The sequence below is a fragment of the Eucalyptus grandis genome, chromosome 10 (genome assembly GCF_016545825.1).
Source record: "Eucalyptus grandis isolate ANBG69807.140 chromosome 10, ASM1654582v1, whole genome shotgun sequence".
In the NCBI taxonomy this organism is placed as follows: domain Eukaryota; kingdom Viridiplantae; phylum Streptophyta; class Magnoliopsida; order Myrtales; family Myrtaceae; genus Eucalyptus; species Eucalyptus grandis.
The window spans coordinates 24,788,228-24,809,824 of NC_052621.1; the positions used below are offsets into that span (position 1 = coordinate 24,788,228).

At 41.0% G+C, this 21,597-nt stretch overlaps 3 protein-coding genes across 3 annotated transcripts; 2 read left to right on the top strand and 1 right to left on the bottom strand.

Annotated features, from left to right (window-relative positions):
• The first annotated feature begins 27 nt into the window (after nucleotides 1-27).
• On the top strand, nucleotides 28-3,628 carry LOC104423830 (putative receptor-like protein kinase At3g47110). Its single transcript, XM_039302924.1, has 3 exons — nucleotides 28-2,248; nucleotides 2,364-3,407; nucleotides 3,603-3,628. The coding sequence occupies exons 1-3, from the start codon at nucleotides 28-30 to the stop codon at nucleotides 3,626-3,628; spliced, it is 3,291 nt and encodes a 1,096-aa protein (XP_039158858.1).
• A 7,349-nt stretch (nucleotides 3,629-10,977) lies between these two features.
• On the top strand, nucleotides 10,978-15,396 carry LOC104423831 (probable LRR receptor-like serine/threonine-protein kinase At3g47570). Its single transcript, XM_039302925.1, has 4 exons — nucleotides 10,978-11,057; nucleotides 12,165-12,643; nucleotides 13,358-14,878; nucleotides 15,014-15,396. The coding sequence occupies exons 1-4, from the start codon at nucleotides 10,978-10,980 to the stop codon at nucleotides 15,394-15,396; spliced, it is 2,463 nt and encodes an 820-aa protein (XP_039158859.1).
• Nucleotides 15,397-15,859: 463 nt separating this feature from the next.
• LOC104422395 (UDP-glycosyltransferase 71K1) lies at nucleotides 15,860-19,605 on the bottom strand. Its single transcript, XM_010034712.3, is given in 3 exon segments — nucleotides 15,860-16,348; nucleotides 16,351-16,471; nucleotides 18,465-19,605. Coding segments are annotated over 3 exon segments (1,413 nt in total). The 5' UTR covers nucleotides 19,494-19,605; the 3' UTR covers nucleotides 15,860-16,085.
• Between the last annotated feature and the right edge of the window lie 1,992 nt (nucleotides 19,606-21,597).

Below are 21,597 nucleotides of genomic sequence, written 5' to 3' on the forward strand. Positions count from 1 at the left end.
TCCAAGCTCCTATGGTCTTCACTATAAATGGAATCTTCAGGTCAAGTCATGTTCTATCATGGCTATCCAAGCATCTCCTCCCTGACACTAGCAAAGCAGAAAATGAGTTTGAGCCATTTCTGTTCAGTCAACTTCCCTGCCATCTGGATCCTAGAACTGGTGATCACAAGCTTCGCTTCTTGTAGCGCTCTAGGAAACGAGACCGATAAAATTGCTCTGCAACAGTTCAGGTCCCTCTTAACAGATAATTCTGCAGGAACATTGGCCTCTTGGAATGATTCCCACCATTTCTGCCAATGGACTGGAGTCACTTGCGGTCTCAGACACCAAAGAGTCACTGCCTTGAACCTCGATGGGCAAGATTTGGCAGGGACCGTGTCCCCTTTTATCGGAAACCTTTCGTTCCTCCAATACCTGAACCTCGCAAACAACTCTTTGCATGGTTTCATTCCTCCAGAAATCGGGCGCTTGTTCAGGCTTAGAAACCTGATCTTGAGCCACAACACTTTGGGAGGTGGAATTCCTAGAAATCTCTCCCAGTGTCTTAACCTCCTGACTCTCGAGCTCGATTATAATTATCTCCACGATCGCATCCCTTCTGAATTTGGGTCGCTGTTGAAACTTCAGAAGCTCTCCTTCTCTAACAACAATCTCACGGGACCAATCCCTGCTTCCATAGGAAACCTTTCCTCCCTCCAAGTGCTTGATCTATTGAACAACAGCCTGATAGGAGGAGTTCCAATTTCTACAAGCAAAACAAGGCTCAAAGTTTTCGTGGTCAGTGAAAACGAGCTGACAGGTGGCTTCCCTTCCGCTCTTTGCAACTTGTCATCCCTCAATATCATTGGTTTGTACCATAACCTGTTCACTGGCAGTATCAGGAGAGACATAGGCCTTCTGCTTCCGAATCTGCAAACACTTGTCCTGGGAGATAATCAGTTCACAGGTCCTATTCCCGATTCACTGTCCAATGCCTCGAACTTGGCAACAATTGATATCCCCTTGAATAACTTCTCTGGACGTGTTCAGGCCAGCTTTGGCAGGCTTCAAAACTTGAAATGGCTCAACCTTCTTCAAAATTTTCTTGGAAGCAGCACAACTGATGGTCTAAGTTTCCTTGCTGATTTGGCCAACTGCAGCAACCTTGAAATGCTGGATTTACAATATAACCAGTTCAAAGGTGAGCTGCCTGTTTCTGTCGGTAACCTCTCGACCCAACTGAAGCAGCTACTAATGTCGGGGAACAGAATTTGTGGAAGCATTCCTGAAGTGATTACAAACCTCTTTGGTCTCAATCGATTATACATGGATGATAACATGTTAACAGGCAACATTCCATTGTCTATTGGGAGGCTATCAAACTTGCATTATCTGAACTTGGGCCAAAACAATTTGACAGGGCACATACCTTCAACCATTGGTAATATCACTGGACTGATCGATCTGTACTTGTACAACAACAGCTTCGAAGGAAGCATACCTTTGAGCCTCGGCAACTGCAAGTCCCTGCAGGAAATACGCCTTTGTCATAACAAATTCACCGGGACCATTCCTAGCCACATGATTAGTCCATCGTCCCTCATAATACTTCTGAATGTATCTCACAACTCTTTGTCTGGGCCCCTGCCACCTGAAGTTGGCAACTTAAAGAACCTCATTTCTCTCGATGTTTCATACAATCAAATTTCCAGCGAAATTCTGACAACTTTGGGTGACTGTTTGGGATTGGAAGAGCTGTATATGCAGGCGAACCGTTTTCAAGGACCCATTCCTCAATTAGGAGGGTTAAAAGGCATTCGTTTTCTTGACCTTTCCAATAACAACCTATCAGGGCAAATCCCAGAGTTCTTAGTTAACTTATCATCGTCGCTGCAATTCTTGAATCTGTCTTTTAACAATTTTGAAGGCGAAGTAACTGTACAAGGGATATTTGGAAACACTAGTGCCTTCAAAGTTGATGGCAACAAAGAGCTTTGCGGGGGCATACCTGAACTGCATTTGCCTTCATGTCCGGCAATATCAATCCCAAGATCTATAAAGCATAGACTTTCGAAGTGGGTGATGGTCATAATCATCAGTGCTTCTTGTGCAGTGGCATTAGTATCCTTAGCATTGCTTTTCTGGTTGAGAAACTTGAAGAAGGAACATCTGCCTACTCACTCCTTGGGCCATTTTTACGAGAGGATTTCTTATGATGCTCTATTCAAAGCTACCGACGGATTCTGTTCAAGCAAATTGATTGGTTCAGGTAATCTTTATATGTGAATGCACCATAATTTAGCAACTTCAAATGAGAACAGAAACACACTTCACAGTTCATGTACCATGTCGCATGATCACAATAGTTTGCAACTCCTGTTCAGGTAGTTTTGGCAGTGTATACAAAGGAACCCTTGGTCCGGATGGAAGAATTGTGGCCATCAAGGTTTTGAATCTCCAGCAGAAAGGAGCTTTCAAGAGCTTCTTGGCCGAATGCAAAGCCCTCAGCAGCATTCGGCATCGTAACCTTGTTAAGATCTTGACTGCTTGTTCAAGTGTCGACTCTCATGGTAATGAGTTCAGAGCCTTGGTATACGAGTTCATGGGAAACGGCAACTTGGACATGTGGTTGCACCCAAACGACGAGCAAATGCAATTAAAAACTTGGAGCTTCCTCCAAAGATTGAACATCGCGATTGATGTAGCCTCTGCTTTGGATTATCTTCACCACCAGTGCCAAACTCCATTGGTCCACTGTGATCTGAAACCAAGCAACATTCTTCTCGACCATGAGTTCATGGCTCACATCAGTGATTTTGGATTGTCGAGGCTCGTTTCGAGTCTAACGAAGACATCTTTGAGTCATCTCAGCTCCTCTGCTTTTAAGGGAACCGTGGGTTACATCGCTCCAGGTACTGCTCTAAAGATCACAAAAACATTTACATTCACGAAAATCAGAAGAATTCAGAGACCTTGTAGAGTAATCGAGCTAACAGGAACTTTTTCTGGACTCGCAGAATATGGAATGGGTGTTCATCCATCAACCAGTGGGGATGTGTACAGCTTCGGGATCCTCTTGCTAGAGATGTTCACGGGAAGACAGCCAACAGATAATATATTTGAAGACGATTTCAACCTTCAGAAATTTGTCAAGTCGGTGATGCCAAAGCGAGCAACAGGGTTCTTGGATCAATCGATTTTCTGTGGGGAAGTAGGTGAAAGCAGTGATGAGCAAGCAGATTGGAGTGACTGCGGAATCGACAAAGCCGAATGTCTGATATCGGTCTTTGAGATTGGATTAACTTGCTCGGCAGAATCACCGAAAGACAGGAAGGACATGAATGGAGTTGCACGGGACTTGCTCTCAATCAGAGACAAGTTTCTCAAAACCCGCGTTCACGAGGATAGGATGCAGAGCCCTGCACCAAGTAAGTTCCTTGTTAGTCGCCGTATGCATATATCATTGTGTCCCAAGCATTGCTTTGGATTTAGTGAAATTGGATCGCATGCTAACAAGTCTCGGGACAAGAAACCACTAGGGTCTTGATCAAATCGTGCATGATCATTGACAATTGGTGAGAGCCTGATTGAATCATCCTCCTCTTTCTTTTTATATTTTTCAGGCGACACGTTGGAGAAGGCGGCCTGATCCATCTCAGGTTATTGAGCAGACGGGGAAATTGTAAGTAAAGATGGGCATGACGTAACTTGTTGGAGTTAGGTTCCTCTTTTAATGTCAATGTCAATGGCAGGCTAGCTCGGTTGTCTATGGAGTCCATCCGTAATACAGCCTTTAAAGGGGGCTTTCGACTACAAGTGGCCACAACTTACAATTTAGGGAGTCTCCAAACTAGCAGCTTCTGGTCGGTCAGAAAGCAAAACTAGCACATTTTGTAATAAATAAAACATGGATTTCGACTGTTGCTATGGTAATATTCCTGGTATAAGATATTTGAATGTACTTGAGTCCAGTTGCATTGTTCGTTTTTGTTGTAATTTTGCTGCTGGAAGGTGAGAACTTGAGAAATTGTGTGACGAGAATGAGAATGTTTGGGTGTGTTTTGTTCAGTATTTTCAAGGGGCCGTCGGCCTCCAATGCCCTTGGGGAAATATATGGACCGTTTGACAACCAATTCGAAGTAGCTTTCAAATGAAAGTCAGTATTGAGAAAGCGACACACCGACACGTTTTTAAAAAAACATAGAATTTTGACATGTTGGGACACGTTATATATTAAATATATATTTTTATATATACATAATATATTATCCTTTTTATGATTATTTCAATTAAATTAATTTTATTCAACAAATAAATAAATAATTAAAAAAGACTAGAATGAATTTGCACTAAAAACATTAATCCATCATTTATTAATATCATTTATTATTTCAATTTGACAAATTCAACTCTATTCTGTCGCGACCTCTTTTTTTCGGTGCTCGCAATCGGGTACGGGCGCCGGCGAGAGGCTAATGGCTTGGCTGAATTTATTAAGCCCGGACTCTCCCAAGTCCACCAATTCATGACTTTAATAGTCTAAATTTTTAACCCGCAAGTTAATTTTTAAACGAAGTCGTTACTAATCAATTTGGGGTGGGTTGATTAGAAACTCAAGCGAAATATCGGGAGAAATACTCGCTCTGCGTAACCGAGAGAAATTAGGATCGGGGACTTGATTACACTAGTTAATCACTAATGCTCTTTCGGTACCTAATCTTGTTTAAACCCTAAGGCTTTTTGGATGCTTGTGGGATTTTTCATGCATTTTGGGGATGAAAAACATTCTTCGGGTCTTTTTCTCATTTTTGGACATAAAAGGGATTTTTGGATTTTTGGGTATTTTTGAAAAAATACAAGTCTTTTTGGCTTTTTCTGAATTTTTTTGGCTTTTTCATGAATTTTTGGCTTTTTTTGGCTTTTTGGCATTTTTTGGAAAATATGGAATATTTTTTATTTTTTGATTTTTCAGAAAATAAAATATTTTTAATACTTTTCAATATTTCATGGTTTTTTTGGAAATTAAATTATTTTTTAATATTTTTAAAATAAATAAATTATTTATTTATTAAAATATTTTTATATTAAAATATTATAAAAAGGGACCAGGGTCGGATACGCGGGTTGGATCGACCAGGCCAGCCCAAAACACGGACGGGCCCGCTACGCAGCCGGACTTTTTTGGTTTTTTTTTTTTTTAAAAGGACAAAACGACGTCGCGGCCGGGCGTTTGGGGATGCCCGGCCCGGCCCGACGACCCGGCTCCCTTGCGAAAACCCTACCCGGATCCGACCCGACTCGTGACCCGACCTCCGCCGCCCTCGGGATTTACGGAATCCCTACCCGGTTCCCGATCCGGGTCCGACCCGACAACTCGGGATTGTGACTCGGAAAATCGGGAACCCTAGGGTTGCCGAATCGCAACGCCGAGGAGGGAGAGGACCGAGGCGCAACGGCGACGACAGCGATGACTGGACTACGGAGAGGGAGATGGCGATGGCGATGGTGACGGCGACATCATGATACCTGTTCGTGGCAACGGCGCGACCGGGGCGGCGACGACGGCGAGATAGCTTCTCTCTCTCTCTCGGGTTCGCTCTTCGAGCTCCCCGAAATCTCTCGAGGACCCCTCTGAGCTCACCACACCACGGCCGGCCCTGCACTCGAGCTCCCCGAAGTCTCTCAGGGGACCCCGAGCTTCGGCTAGCCTCTCTCTCTCTTCGTGGTTGTGAGCCTTCGGATCTGGGCCCCCTTTCTTAAGTCTCTCAGTAGGAAGCACGAAGCTTTGCAGCCCTCGATCATTCTCGGCGTGCACTTTGTTGTCGTCGGGGGGAGTCCTATTTATAGGCGAGGGGGAGGTCGGTCGACGGAGCTTCGACCACCGGTCCTTGTGCGCCGAATGGCCTCCGCCTGCCGAACTGGCGTCCCATCCGCCACCTGCCTATCCTTCAGTGCGTTGCCAGCTCCCCCATGTGCGTCACCGTCCTCTCCTCCTTTCTGACATCGCGCCCTCCACGCGTGTGCTGTAGAGGCGGATGGTGGAGAAAGATGACCAAAGAGGGTTGGGCTTGGAGGAGGAAAAATGGGACATAGGGGCCCATGGCTATTTCTTTTTGTTTTACTTTTGTTTTGTCTTTTTCTGTTTTTCGTTCATTATTATTTTTTATCCAAAAAAGATAAAATAAAATAAAATAAAATGAAGTAAAACCTAATTAATTAAAATGAAATTTTAGGCGTCGACAATTCCAATAATTCATAAAACTTGGAGAAAAAAAATAAGCAATTGACATTCTGGACTTGAATGTTAGATATGTTGGAAGATGAAAAAAAAAAAAAAATCTTAAGAGGCGATTGTGTATCACAGAATGTGAGAGTTAGAAGAGAAGAGAATACTAGGTCTTTCTTCTTTCTCCATTTATTATTTTTATTATTGTGTTTTATATTTTCACATATATACATTTTAACATTTCATTTATTAAAATTTTTTAAAATCGACTTGATATAGGAATCACGTGTCAGAAACTTGTATGTTGGAATTTTGACTCAAGTGTTGGAAAGTTTTGAAAAAGTTGACTAGGTGTTAGATTTTCCGACATGCGTTAACCGAGTGTCCGAGAGTATCTGAGAATATCGAAGAGTGTCAGACACGTGTCAAAGTGTCTGATACGACATAAAAGCTTTTGGAGAGTGTCGGTGCTTCATAAACTAGCATTGAGCTTTCAGCATTTAACCAAATGTTGAAACTCATTTTTTTTCTTTCAAAACTACCCTAGCTCATTCTTCAAATTTCCAATTTTTCCCTTGTTATTATTATTATTATTATTATTTTGGTAAAGATAAGAGATATATTGACTTTAACCAAAAGTTATACAGCCATACAACAAGAAACTCGGCACTAAGAACTTATACTCGTGACGACAAACAAGTCATAACGAGTGGAAGGATGTCGAAAAAAAGGAACCACAACTAGCAAAATAGCAGTAACTAATCAGCCAACACAGTGGCTACAAGCAACCAAAACAGTGGCCACCAACAACAGCAAGCAGCCAGCCAACGGCAACAAAGGAGGAAAGGACAGTAGATGGTAGCGACCCTCCCAGCATGTGATAACAACCTGCAAAGAACTAGATGCAGCCCCTAGCCTCCAACGAAACCAATCAGCCGAGCAGCAGCAACAAGCAACAAACAGCCAGCAAAACACCAACCCGCAAACAACTGTCACTGTACAAGAATCTCAAAAGTCGGTGAAGGCATCAGCAACACCACCAACTCGAACTTATAGGGCAATATCGGATAACACTTGTTATTATTTTTTTTAAATGCTAAAAAATTCAAATATATATGTTATAAAGACTAACCCTTCGTTGGTTCGGGGATAAGTACACTATTAATGCTAAAAGTTGTGTATAACGCTCACTTTGGTGCCAAAAGTTTATTTTTGATCACTTAAGTGCCAACAAATTTGAAAAACGATCATTTCAGTGCCAACGCCGATCAATTTGGTCGGAAATCTGGCATGGTACTTTTTTTTATTAATTTTTGAAGTTGATGTGGCTTGTTGGAGAGTTGAGTTAGCATCCAAACAACAAAACGACGCCGTTTGGCGTCTTTCCTCCAACTTAGAACCCTATCCCCAAATTGAGAGAGAGAGAGAGAGAGAGAGAGAGAGAGAGAGAGAGAGAGAGAGAGAGAGAGAGAGAAGGCATGTCGTCTTCTTCCCCAAAGAGCAACACCAACAGCGCACCGGCAGCGGCACTAGCAACGACACCAGTAGTAGCAGCAGTAGCACACCAGTAGCGGCACCTTCAACCCCTCTTCTTCCTCCTCCTCCTCTGCCCTTGCCTACTATTCTTCGTGCCACTTCTTGCTTGAGTAACAATCTCAATCTCTCCTTGCTCACCTGGTCGAGCAACTACGATGGTGGTCGAGCGACGGTAGCCGAGCGATGGTAGGCGAAAGAGAGTGGTCGAGCGGCGAAGACAAAGGAACCCTAATTTCAATCCACATATGAGCTATACGGCGTCGTTTTTGTGAGGATGTCCACGTATGACGGCAAAACGACGTCGTTTCTTGAGGATGATGGAAAATGACATCATTTAAAAGCCACCGCAACTTCTTCTTTTTTTAAATATAAAAGCCATGTAATTAATCTGGTCGGAATCTTTCGCCGGTGGCACCAAAGTGAGCGTTTTTTATTCGATTTGGCACTTAAATATACGTTGGAAACTTTTGGCACCAAAGTGAACGCCGTACACAACTTTTGGCACTGATAGTGTACTTACCTCTCAGTTCGGTGAAGGGCTACGATCGTTGACGAGCCAGATTTGGCACTGGAGCCGTCATTGAGGTCGCCTGACCTTGGGCAATCTCGACCAACGGCCGCTAGCCAGATTTGCATTTTCCTAATGGGCTTTCGAAATATTAAACCAAATGCACCCTAAGAGTCCTTGTGGCTATCATGGAAGGTTTCCATGTACTCCTGTAGTTTATGGAGAGATTATTTTCTTATGTCCTTCAGCCAATTTTTCTTTCTTGTTTTTTGAAAATGGTAGAACAACATTGATACCGCTCACTTGGTTTCACAATGACGTGGTTTTGTGCCTATTACATGATTTTCAGCAATAAGGACGTTTTCTTCAGTCTCTTCCATGAAAAGGATTACCAATCACCGAGATACATGATACCCAACCGAATTTCCTGATTACAAAAGCTCTGTGTTGAATAATTTTGTTGAGAACACAAATATTGATTCCTAGTTCCATTGGAAAGAAAACCTTTTTTTTATGTCCACTAGATAAAGAGGAATGCTCAGCAATCAACAGAAGCTAAAATCAGATCCTTTTTGTAAATGGCGCCACCATGTTGATGACATGTTGCCTGGCCTTGTGTCCGCTCCATCAACAATTTTTCAAAAAAATTGGTCGGATTCTAGTCAGATGCATCAATTGCGGAAATTGAAATTCAGTGCATTTTTATTAGAAGAAATCAAACTTAGATCATTGATAGTTTGCTTGCATATTTTTTGGCCACATAAAATAGTAATTTGCTACTTTAGATCTATAATTTTTGGCTTTTCAAAATTTCAAATCTATTGTTCGCTAATTTTGTTTGGCCTACGCCAAGGTGGATTCAATAGGTATAGAAGCCATGTGGCAGTGGTGGCAAGTTGACTTAAACAAGGTACTCTCAAAATGTAGTTGTTCGACTAGATTTGGGTTGGGCGTATTTTGGATCGATTGCAAATAAATTTTATTGTATTGCATGAACTAGACAAGTCATGAGTGAATTAAGTCAATCTAGTCCAAATCCAAAGGTGAGACAATCCAAATTTGACGTCATCTGCCTTCTTCGAGCCAAGATGAACCGATCATCTTATGATCAATTGTGTTGAGGAAACAACAAATAAGACAGAATTAGTGGTCCATATGATGCATCTCTCTCCTGAAAAAAAATATATGGACTCAAATCATGTGAACTAGCACCATCTCAACCATTGAGTAGTGCGGCCATCATATAGGACCCATGTGGATGATCGAGATTAAGATGCATACGGTAATTACTCCAATCTCCTAGAAAGAAACTGCCATTCTCATCCAGCAACGTTTCTTTCTTATTTAACGAGCTAGATTGCTTGCTACTTTTCATTTAAAGATCGTGATTGTTTTAAAATGTGATTATTTTAAATTTCGTTGTGGCTATATATATTTTTTTATCCGTGTATTAATTTAGTCATGCAGATTTCTCAAATTATAGAAGCTATTGAACAGACTTTCAATGCCATGACTTTTTAGGGCGGTTTCACTTGGGCCCCTCCAAGTTTTAAATTTAGCCCAAAAGGCTGTGGGCTCAACAAAGGTCTCCAAGCTTCTATATTTTCTCAACATTAATCGGCTCAATCGTGGTTTTCTTTTATCCGTTCATCCATCAAGATGGGCTTGCCGAGGAGAATGTTTTTAGTTGCTTGGTCTTCTCATCATCACTTTTCATTTATGTTTTAATAAGTAATGTTGGGAATGTGAAAAATAATAATAATAATTTACGCAATCAAATCTCAAAGTTATTGTGAATAATTGTAAGACAGTTACAAGAATATTTCATACTCAAATGTGTCATAATAGTGTCTCGTATCACTTTATAAATAAAATTACTGAATTGATTTTTGCATCCCAAATCTATCTTGAGATAGGGATCAATATCTTTGACACGATGACTCCCCACAATTGTACAATCGTCATTGAAATTTATGATATCTTGAGACCTACCTTTTTGATTTAGGCAAATTGGGAATCATTGAAAATCTCATAATGAGTACAACCCAAATTCACATTCAACTTTGATCAAACTTTAGATAAAAAAGTTAGACATATGGGCCCCTCTTCTTTATCATTCTTGGAAAAATTCTATCATTCACTCCTCTATATTAGGCGTGACTATGATCAAACTTTAGATGAAATAAAAAAAAAAAAAGTTAAACGTCCATGCCCCTCTTCTTTATCATTCTTGGAAAAATTCCATCATTCGCTCCTCTATATTAGGCGCAACTATGATCAAACTTTAGATAAAAAAAAAAAAAGTTAGACGTCCGTGCCCCTCTTCTTTATCATTCTTGGAAAAATTCCATCATTCACTCCTCTATATTAGGCGCAACTATGATCAAACTTTAGATAAAAAAAAAAAGTTAGATGTCTGTGCCCCTCTTCTTTATCATTCTTGGAAAAATTCCATCATTCGCTCCTCTATATTAGGCGCAATTGTAGCTAAGTTTCAAAACTAGATCATTGAAAATTTGCTCATTGCTTTGAATTGGGCCCAATGTCCATTTCCTTCCACAATGCCACGAGCTTTAGCCTTTCACATGGAAAAATTGTCTAATCAATTTATGAGCTTGTTGATTGACAATCATCATCAACCATTGAGGACAACGATTGCAGTCCGTTGGCTTGTCTGAGTTGATGTCAAACATCTGATTGGGCTTGATAACTTTGTCACCATTTAACCATGGCAGGTTATGCTAACGTTGGACCTGAGCAGGTCCTTAAAAGGCTCAAGGAGGAAACAGGTGGGAGATCCGCCCTTGGGTGAGGGACTCCACGCTATTCTCCGTATTCCCTCTCTATCGGGAAAACAAAGATAGACATGGAATTTGGAGGCCTTATGGTGGGGAAGGTAGACTCCATGTCGGGATATGCTTAAATCTCTCGACTACCATCAGGTAGGTTGGTATAGCAGTCACCCGCGCTTGGGGTGAGTGGGGATGGGTAAAAGGCCCACTGTAAAGTTAGCACGCATTACGGCACTGCTCATAAACGCAGGCTAACTTTGATCAAACTTTAGATTAGAAAAAAAACTTAGACGTCTGTGCTCCTCTTCTTTATCAATCTTGGAAAAATTCCATCATCCGTTCCTCTATATTAGGCCGCAATCATTGCTAAGTTTCAAAACTAGATCATTGAAAATTTGCTCATTACTTTGAACTGGGCCCAATGTCCATTTCCTTCCACAACGCCACGAGCTTTCACATGGAAATATTGTCTAATCAATTTATGAGCTTGTTGATTGACAATCATCATCAACCATTGAGGACAACGATCGCGGTCCGTTGGATTGTCTGAGTTGATGTCAAACGTCTGATTGGGCTCGATAATTTTGCCACCATTTAACCCATGACAAGTTATGCTGACACTGTCCTATAAGGATTAGATTTTCTCATTGTCGTGAGAAAAGGATGGAGCTCAAACACTACATAGAGGATTCCAACTAAGTTGTACAAAGTCTAAGATTCCAATAGGTTGAATTTACATTTTTCTTTGGGGGGTCAAACGTTATGAAATTCAAAGGTGCTCTTTCCTATTATTATTTCAGAAACTAAGATTTAACTTAGGCTCTGTTTGTTTCGTAAAAAATAAATGATCTAGAAAATATTTTTTTCTAAAAATGATCACTTTTATGACATATAAAGATAAATGAATGAAATATATTTTTAGAAATTGCCTATGCATCAAATTGGATTTTGGTTGTCACGAACAATAATGTTCGAATTCAAGCTGATTTGAACAAAAGTCCGGGTTTTGGGTGGACTAAAATGTGGTCTTTGGATGCATCGGATTTAAACGGTCAATCTAATGCTTTTGGTTAGTACTTAAGAAGACCATCACCTAGTCTTTCTATTGTCTCTGTCTTGGCAGATCAAGTATGGAAGCAACCATGCCAAACTTGAGAATGAATTCAGTATTAGCTTTTGTCAGCCTCATTCTTTTCATATATCAAACTCACTCCAACACTTGTATTACCTACGCATCCTATCCCAGAAATGAAACAGATAGGGCAGCATTGCTTGCCTTCAAGGACAAGATGATTGAAGATCCTCTAGGGATCATGAGTTCCTGGAATGAGTCCGTTAGTCATTGCAACTGGTCAGGAGTTTATTGCAGTCGTCGCCACGTAGGAAGAGTCACTGCCCTCGACTTGATGAATCAAAAGCTCATTGGCACAATACCTCCCAATATAGGAAATCTCACCTTCTTAAGAGTAATTGATCTGAGTGCAAATCGACTTCGAGGCAACATTCCAGAAGAATTCGGGAAGTTGTTTAGATTGACATGGCTAGGCCTCTTCAACAATGAACTCGGAGGGGAGATACCACGGAATTTGTCATCTTGCATAGGTATGCAATTCCTCTATTTGCACTCCAATCGACTTAGCGGGAGGATACCTGATGAGCTTCAGTATTTAGTTGAGAGAGAACTCATTGATTTTGTGGTTGGACAGAACAATTTTACCGGGAAAATTCCAAGTTGGTTGGGGAATGGATCTTCACTTGTAGCGTTATATTTCCAACAAAATAACCTAAGAGGTCGAATACCGGCCGAGCTCGGAAGCATCTCAAGATTAAAAGTCCTACATTTAGGTTTTAATAATTTAACAGGACACATCCCTTCTTCTATATACAACCTTACATCACTTCTCTCCCTTGCCGTAAATCTAAATAGCCTACATGGTGAAATCCCACCAGAAATTGGCAACTATTTTCCACATCTCCAGTTTCTTTCCCTTGGGGAAAATCGATTTTCAGGGCAAGTGCCACATTCGCTGCCTAATGCTACTAGACTTAAAATGCTGTCTCTTGCTTTTAATAGCTTTACGGGGAGTGTGCCTGCCAATCTTGGAAACTTGATGAATTTGACATTTATTTCTTTTACCCAAAACCAGTTACAAACAGGACTTGACGGCTTAAGCTTCCTCACCACTTTAACCAACTGCACCAAATTGAAATCCTTAGATTTTGGCAACAACAAATTTAGAGGAGCAATACCTGCTTCCATTGCCAATTTCACGAACACGCTTCAGATCTTAAGCTTGGGATCAAATCTAATCACAGGAAGCATCCCTCGAGAAATCGAGAAGTTGAATGGCTTACAGATCTTGGTGTTATACAACAACAGCATCAGCGGTGAGATTCCCGATGGCATTGGTAAGCTCCAAAATTTAACCTATCTTTACCTATGGGGTAATAAGATTTCAGGGGCAATTCCTTCCTCTCTTGGAAACGTCTCCCAATTGCTTCGCTTGTACCTTCAATATAATCAACTAGAAGGTGACATTCCCCCAAGTCTTGGACGGTGTCGACAATTGCAAGCATTGTGGTTATCCAATAACAACTTTAACGGTACAATACCGAAAGAGGTCATCGGCCTTTCTTCTCTATCCCTCTATTTTGGAGTTGCTGGAAATTCCTTAATGGGGCCATTACCTCTTGAAGTGGGAAATATGAGCCAAATTGTGCAAGTCGACCTTTCTGACAATAGGCTGACTGGAGAAATACCAAGCACTTTGTCCCAGTGCCTTATGCTAGTAAGCTTGGGCATGGCAGGCAATTTTTTTGAAGGAAGTATACCACATTCTCTAAGGACCTTGATTGGCCTTCTATACCTCAATCTCTCAAGAAACAAATTGTCCGGTCAAATTCCCATATATTTTGAGAATTTCACTGTGCTTGAAGCCTTGGATCTATCCTTTAACGGTCTTGAAGGAGAGGTGCCACAGGAGGGGATTTTCAAAGATACAAAGCGCATATCAATAATGGGAAACGAGGAATTATGTGGGGGCATCAAGGAACTTGGACTTCCCGCATGCAAAGTCAGCAACATGAAGAAGCGGAGAAAGATTCCAAAATTGAAAATATCTATTGCGATAACTATCTTGTTTTTAATCATGTTGACATGCTTCATTGTTATTCTATACTGGAGGAGGAAATCTACAACAAGACCTAGCATGGCATTGCCAACTGATGAGTGCTTCCTAAAGGTTTCCTATGCAAAGCTCCGTCAAGCAACTAATGAGTTCTCACCATCTAATTTGATTGGCCAAGGGAGCCACGGCTTTGTGTATCAAGGAATCCTAGATGGAAATCGATTGGTGGCAGTGAAAGTGCTCAACCTAAGTCAAAAGGGGGCTTTTAAGAGCTTCTTGGTAGAATGTGAAGCGTTGAGAAGTATACGCCACCGAAATCTTGTCAACATCATCACTGTTTGCTCGAGCATCGATTTCACAGGCGCAGAATTTAAGGCTCTAGTCTATGACTTGATGCAAAATGGTAGCCTAGAACGGTGGTTGCACCCTAGTGAAAATTCGCTTGACATGCCGAAGCTCAATCTCAACCAGAGGTTAGACATTGCCATTGATGTGGCTTCTGCCATTGAATATCTTCACCACCATTGCCAAACAAGCATCATACATGGCGACCTAAAGCCAAGCAACGTTCTTCTTGATCATGACATGGTAGCTCGAGTGTGTGATTTCGGGCTAGCACGATTTCTTCGTGGAAGCACAAGCCAAGATGCTTCTCAATGTCAAGCAAGCTCTAGCTTGTTAAAAGGAACCATTGGCTATGTAGCTCCAGGTATGTTAATCCTTCTGCTTTCTAATCATATGGGTCCAAGTTAATAGCTTATTTAAAATGCTGAATTCTAGTGAAGAAAATGGATTTCCAAAGTTAAGTACCCATCTAACATGACAAGCTGATGGTGCTTTCTAGAATATGGCCTTGGCAGTGCTTCATCGTTGCAAGGAGATGTGTATAGCTTTGGGATACTATTGCTCGAGATGTTCACCGGAATAAGACCTACTGATGTTATGTTCAAGGATGGATGGACCCTCCACGAATTCGTCAAGACAACTCAACGCGGGAGCTTGGTAAAGATCTTAGACCCTAAACTGGTATCCATAGAGTATCCTGCAGGGATCGATGATAGCCAAATTAGTGATGTCGACATGGTAAGATTTGAGGAAAACATTGCCGACATAATGAGAATCGGAGTTAGCTGCTCGACAAAACTTCCAATTGAGCGCATGGACATGATGAATGCATTATCTGAATTATGTGTTGTTAAAAAGAAGTTTTTCAAGCATGGCATGTAAGATTAGGAAGAGGATTTGACTTCTCCTATTGCAATTTTAATTCCTCTTGAGTTTATTCCAGTGTGAATGTAAACGCAAAATGCAAGCTTACTGCTTCATGTATGTGTGACAAACATATAATTTGCTATTTCTATGTCCTTAAGCCGTATAAATGCCTTTCTATTTCAACTATAGAGGTGTTTGCTTTAGGAGTTAAATAAATTCTTACCGGTTCTTTTCTTGGGTCGATTTCAATGTATCATCCAATGCATCATAAGTCATCCATCCCCTCAGAGGGAATTTAATAAAGGAACAGCTAAATGCAAGTTCATCTACCTAGAAGCAGAGGAACTAATGTATTAGGAGTCTCGCTTGTGTTGGATCAATTAAAACAAAGCTCACCAGATCGTTAACCTAGTCATGAGAAGCTCATAACTCATCAGTCTAGGTAAATTGCCAGTAACTTATAGCTCTGCCATCATGGTTACCGAGCAAAACAAATACAATGACTTACTTCAATTTATTCTTCTAGTGAGCGGTGCGGAATCAAGTCCAACGCCCTCCACTTGCCAACTCAAATGGTAATTTCATAAACTTCCGACAGATTACTAAGGATGTTTGTTTAACAAACAAGCAGGACATATTGCTGGCAAGAAATAAAGGACGACATGATCGAAGTGACATATACATGACGTTTACAATTTAGCTTTTTATTCAATGCTATTGATGAAGTCTTGAATCAACCTTCCGATCGAATCATACGAAGACCCACCTTCCTTCACAGCATTCCTCGCCGCCTCCCTCATTTCCCTCACCTTTTTCCTCGTCTCTGCGGCATCGTCGCCCATCAAGCGTCCGACGGCCTTCTCTATCTCCTCCGCTGGCACCAAATGGCCACCAATGCCTTGCCCCTTGTAGTCCAGCCTCGGCTCCACCGCCAAGCCCAATTCCTTCACCATCGTGAAGGCATTCCTTGTCGCTCTGCGTATATGGGCCACGTCACGATCGGTACTCCATACCACAAGCTCTCTAAGATGGAGTTCCAACCGCAATGAGATACGAACCCACCAATGGCTGCGTGTCCCAGCACCTCCACCTATGTCAGTGATAGTATAACACATTATCATAGGCACTTGCCTATTCAGTTATGAACTAAGAAAGTCTATAAGAAAAATGTCCTAATAAATATATAACTACTAAATTGCGTTTACTTCTTATGTTATCTACTGAAAAATAAAGAGCATTTGAAAAGTATCATGTTTCATACGTTTACACCAAATAATATCAATGTTATTGCAATTTTTTTATTTTAGATAATTATTAGTAGACTTGATCAATGGGCGAGCAACATGCCTGCCTGCCCATTATTTTTCAGCCTAGCAAAAACTTTAGGTCCTGTTAGTGAGCAAGCTACGCCTTGGTAAGGGCCTAGGGGCCGGCGTTTCTATATATTTATTAAATTATTGATGAATTATATTTTATTAATAAGTTTTTCTTTGACATTTAACATTTATAAAACTCTAACCGGATAAAATAAGCTCAATTTTCTAATGTAGAATAGAAATATAGACTCATAGATAGAGTATTAAAATAAAATAACACAAGACCCTAAAATTATTGATCATCTATTTTTCATAATTCTTTAAATTTTTTCTGAAATATTAAAAAATGAAAAAAGGACACATGGGCGGTTCCAGACCCACAATATTTTTCCTTGGGTAGGCTTGGGCTGCAAGTCCAAGCCTCGGTGGGATTTCTAAAGGTTCGAGCCCGAGGAGAACCGGCCCAATCCTCCGTAGGCCTGCCCAATGACCAAGTCTAATTGCCGAACGATGGAGACGAGTACTTGGACTAAATCTTGGTCAGGTCCTAAATGAATTGATCGAGTTTGAACTGGCCAATTCCGCAGCCAAGTGTGTAAGAATCAAAGGAGAAATTTACTAGGCCCACTCATTTTGCCTTTTGGGCCGACTATGCTTGAGTGGACCCAATAAGCTGTTTAGCATATATGCTCACCTCTAAGAATTACATAACCGAATGTAAATTAAAATAAAAGTATTTTTAGTTGGTCATACTTCGATACATTTTTTAATGCATGCAAATTATTTTACTATCGAACATGTGCCCTTTTTTATGAATTGAGATATCGTGTGGGAGGCGGAAGTTCATCAAAACTACATCAAACATCATAAATGAGACTATATAGCTTAAACAGAATCTCATTGTTGAAAAGTTAGGATTGGCTTACAATGTCAGATCATCCATGTAGTATCATATAAGGCTCACAAATAACAAGATTAATTCAGCAATTTAAAAGCAAAAAGTTATTGTGGATAGACTAGGTATACGAGGCCGTTGATGTAAATTCTTTCGTATTCGGGTCACTTATTCGAATTTTAACTTACTTTCTATCTACTTCATAAACCAACAAATATTTAGACAGATTAAATGCGGTACAAGATTTAACAGTCCTCACCTAGAAATGCACATGATTGATAAAATATTAACTTTTTATCCTTCAAATGATCGGGGAGGGGGGATTAAACGAAGGACATTTATTTCCCTATACTCGCCTAATTATGTTTCAGCCCCATCGACACCTATTCACGGATTTACTCATACTTCACACAAAAACAAGAAAATATTATATAGATTTAATTTTGCTAGTGATATGATAGACAAAATCAATGACAGTATAGATTATACAAAAACCTTGTATTTTTTAGTGGAACCTTCCACGTTCTTATAATGATTTGACTAGCTAACAGTTTTTGAATTATTGTGAGAATAATAATTTATTATAAATCATAAATTCTTAAAAAGTGAGCCATACAATAATTTATAATTATTTATTATTTGATTTTTTATAATTCAGAATAAATTATTATCTTAGAAGTAAATTAAAGGCTGTCATGGAAAAAAAATATTAAAGGTTGTCACGCAATCAATTCTCTATTTACAATGTGATTGACTTACACGACATTTGTTCCCTTCTTACCTTATTGACAAGGTCGTCATTGTAACCAATGAGCACGAGACATTACCAAAGATATATACATAGTCGTTAATTAAAAAGACTTGAGACTAACCTGTGGGGTCCACCCGCATATGATCCCTCTTCCTCGCATTCGCTCCAGGAATCCAACAGGAAGCTGCGACTGTGAACTTTCCGGACGCAACGACCACAGAAACTTATGCCCGCTTCGCTCGATTCCGGAAGCGATCTCCTTCACTTGATCCGCATCGAAGCTCCCTAAGCTCCCGAAGCACAGGAACACCACCGAGGACGGCGGTTGCTCATCGAGCCACTCCCGGATCTTCTCCCAGTGAGCCCGGTCCAGAGAAGGATCCGGCACACCCTTCGGGTCGATCACCGGTCCGACAGCATACACGGCCGGCCCGTCCCAGCTTCCTCCAGAAAACGAGCCGAGGGCGGACCGCTCCAGCTCCATGAACGTGTTCACCATGATTCCCCGGACGTCCCTGAACCTACGAGCCAGCTTGACGTAGGCCGCATAGCCGCCGGCTTCCCCGTCAAGCACCGCCGACGGCAAGACAGACACCGGAACTGGGTTTGCGAAATTGGGAAGAGGCAGGTCCGGATCGGACAGTCGGGCCTCTCTCCCGATCTGGTCGTGTCGAGCTGGCAAGTGGAACATGAGGTCTAGGAAGTGCGCGTTGCTGGTAAGGTAAATGTAAGAAGGAAGCGAGAACCCGTCGGCGACGTCAATCATGGACGTGCAGAAGAAATCCAGGACGAACCCCGCCACGGACCGGTCCGACCCGGAATCGGACCGGGAACTTTGTATCTCCCCAACTGCTCTCTGGACGTGCGGGATGTAGCTCTCGATGTAGACCGTGACATAGTGCTCGACGGAGCGCAGGAGCTCGGGCGGTGGTGGGTCGACGGGAGGGAGGTCGATGAGGGCGATGCGCGGCTGCGAGGCGACGAGGGACTTTGTGTAAGCATCCAAGTGGGAGCTGAAGGGCGCTTTGATTGCGAGGACGGTGATGGAGATTCGGGGGTCGTGGCCGAGCAAGCGGGCCGCAAACTCAAGGGCCGAGATGACGTGGCCCACGCCTGGTGCTGGGATAAAGATGAGCTCCGGTTTCTTCATCGGCCACGGTTGTTGAATCCTTTCGAGCTTTGTCTTCTTCAACTCTGTGTCCTTCGTTAAATGTGGCGTGACATGCGACCGACTTCGTACAGCAGGTGGGTAGAAAAAGACAACTATGGCTTTGATTTATGCGGTGAGATATGCTCAGGGATGACTGGGTTACCGGGTCGGTAGGACAAGGACATTCCAGCGAACCATGAACGATGATGTATGAATGACGAGGGACATGATATCATTAGAGACGAAGAAAACGCGTGCCGCAATATATCCCAAGACTTGTCTATAAGATTAATAAGTTAAATCAGATAATAAGATTGGAAGCTTGAATATTGTCCGCTTTATTCGGATACTAACTCCACTCACATTCGGTAGTACTACTGTAACATCTTCGTCTCCTTTGTTAGTCTTACTTTATTGGATTTCCCCAAGCAATAATTACTAAGGAGGGGCAACCATAGAGACGACAAAACTCAAAACACAATTCACAAGATCCACTTGACAAGAAATGTCGAGAGACTTCACAATTAGTCTTGTCGGGAAATGAAGTAGATAGCGGGGTGGAAAAAACTGGTCGAACTATTTAAGACATAAACACGCGATAGGTTTCGCTTTTTGAAGCACAAAAACGTATGTCTCCAATGATTACTGATGAGTACAGACAGAGAACTATTGCATCCTATAAAAAGTAGTTGAGTGCTTAAAATAAAAAATATTTCGATATACCATCGACATAAATAAAACATGCGTATGAACTTTTGAAGTGAGTTCTGTTTGGATATCGAACCACATGAGATGAACTCCCGTGTGTCTCATTCACCCAATCACCCGTAAACTCTTTCTTAATTGAACAGGCTTAATCTTCTGTTGAGTGTTGACAATGGCTTCAACTTTTGGACGAAAGTGATGAAGGAACTGTGCCTTTTCCATGTCGGTCCATCTTTATTCGTTAGGGTTAGATGACATAAAGAAAATCCAAACGACCGGGGATAGTGGACGGTTGAGGTGGCATCGGGTAGTACTTTTTGTCGGCTTCTGATTGTGGGTTTGTCAAATCAAGCCTTTTATCATGCAAGATTAGTGCTCATCCATAAATTTTTATTTATTATTTTTTAATATATATTTAATATAAATTTTAAATTATATAAAAATATTCAATATAACCATTTTATTAGTTTAAGATTATAGATAATATTAAATATTTTTAGGATTAAATTGAAGATATATAAAAAAATTCATAAATTATATTGAAAAAATCAAGAATCATATCATAAATTAAATTAAAATTTAATAATCATATTACATAGTATAATTTTTCCTTCTCGCCGAACAAACCCAAACGTTATAAAAGCATGAGCGGACCATGAACGGAAGAGGCTGAATCCAAAAGAAGATATTTGCTTGACTTTATTTATTTATTTATTTTTATTTAAAGCTTCAACATGTGAACCTTCGCAACATACGAAGATTTGAAGTAAATCTCTGCGAGCATGTTGTCCCGCTTATCCCTACGGATTTATGCATTGAGTTGAGCATGTCTAGGTCTACCCATTTTTGAATGAGCATTCCATCAGAACATCGACACGTAATAATTATGTATCAAGTATTCATTTCGGTATTGGAAAATTTGCCCACTAAAACCCCATATTTCTTTATGTGATCGTCGCACTTTTGCCTCGGATTGGGCAACGGTCTCATCTTCTCCACGATGGAGGAATAAGATTCGCATTGGCAAAGGAAAATTTTTCTACTCGGATTGGGCAACGGCAGGATCTCATCTTCTCCACGATGAAGGAGTAAGATTCGCATTGGCAAAGGAAAATTTTTCTACTTGTCTCCTACGTCAAGGGAAGAAACGCCCGGCGAAGGATACATACATATGTGATTTCGGCAATAATAGATCCTGAAATTGTCATTTGGGTACCCCATTTTTTGATTATTTAATGATGCACGCTTAGTTTTGAAATTAATGGAGCCGTGTTATTATTTAGCATGGGTATTTTCATCCTCTTGGCCATCTATTATATTTCTTTGAAATCTGAAACCATAATTCTTAAAACATTGTTTAGAAAGTGTGACGCCCCCAACACGTCATAGCTAACATAGC

Excerpts from the sequence above, each read along its gene's own strand:
- LOC104423830 (XM_039302924.1), top strand. The coding sequence starts at position 28 with ATGGAATCTTCAGGTCAAGTCATGTTCTATCATGGCTATCCAAGCATC. Across the intron at positions 2,249-2,363 it reads AAGCAAATTGATTGGTTCAG|GTAGTTTTGGCAGTGTATAC; the intron begins GTAATCTTTATA and ends ACTCCTGTTCAG. Across the intron at positions 3,408-3,602 it reads GATGCAGAGCCCTGCACCAA|GCGACACGTTGGAGAAGGCG; the intron begins GTAAGTTCCTTG and ends TATATTTTTCAG.
- LOC104423831 (XM_039302925.1), top strand. The coding sequence starts at position 10,978 with ATGGCAGGTTATGCTAACGTTGGACCTGAGCAGGTCCTTAAAAGGCTC. Across the intron at positions 11,058-12,164 it reads GGTGGGAGATCCGCCCTTGG|ATCAAGTATGGAAGCAACCA; the intron begins GTGAGGGACTCC and ends CTGTCTTGGCAG. Across the intron at positions 14,879-15,013 it reads CATTGGCTATGTAGCTCCAG|AATATGGCCTTGGCAGTGCT; the intron begins GTATGTTAATCC and ends GGTGCTTTCTAG.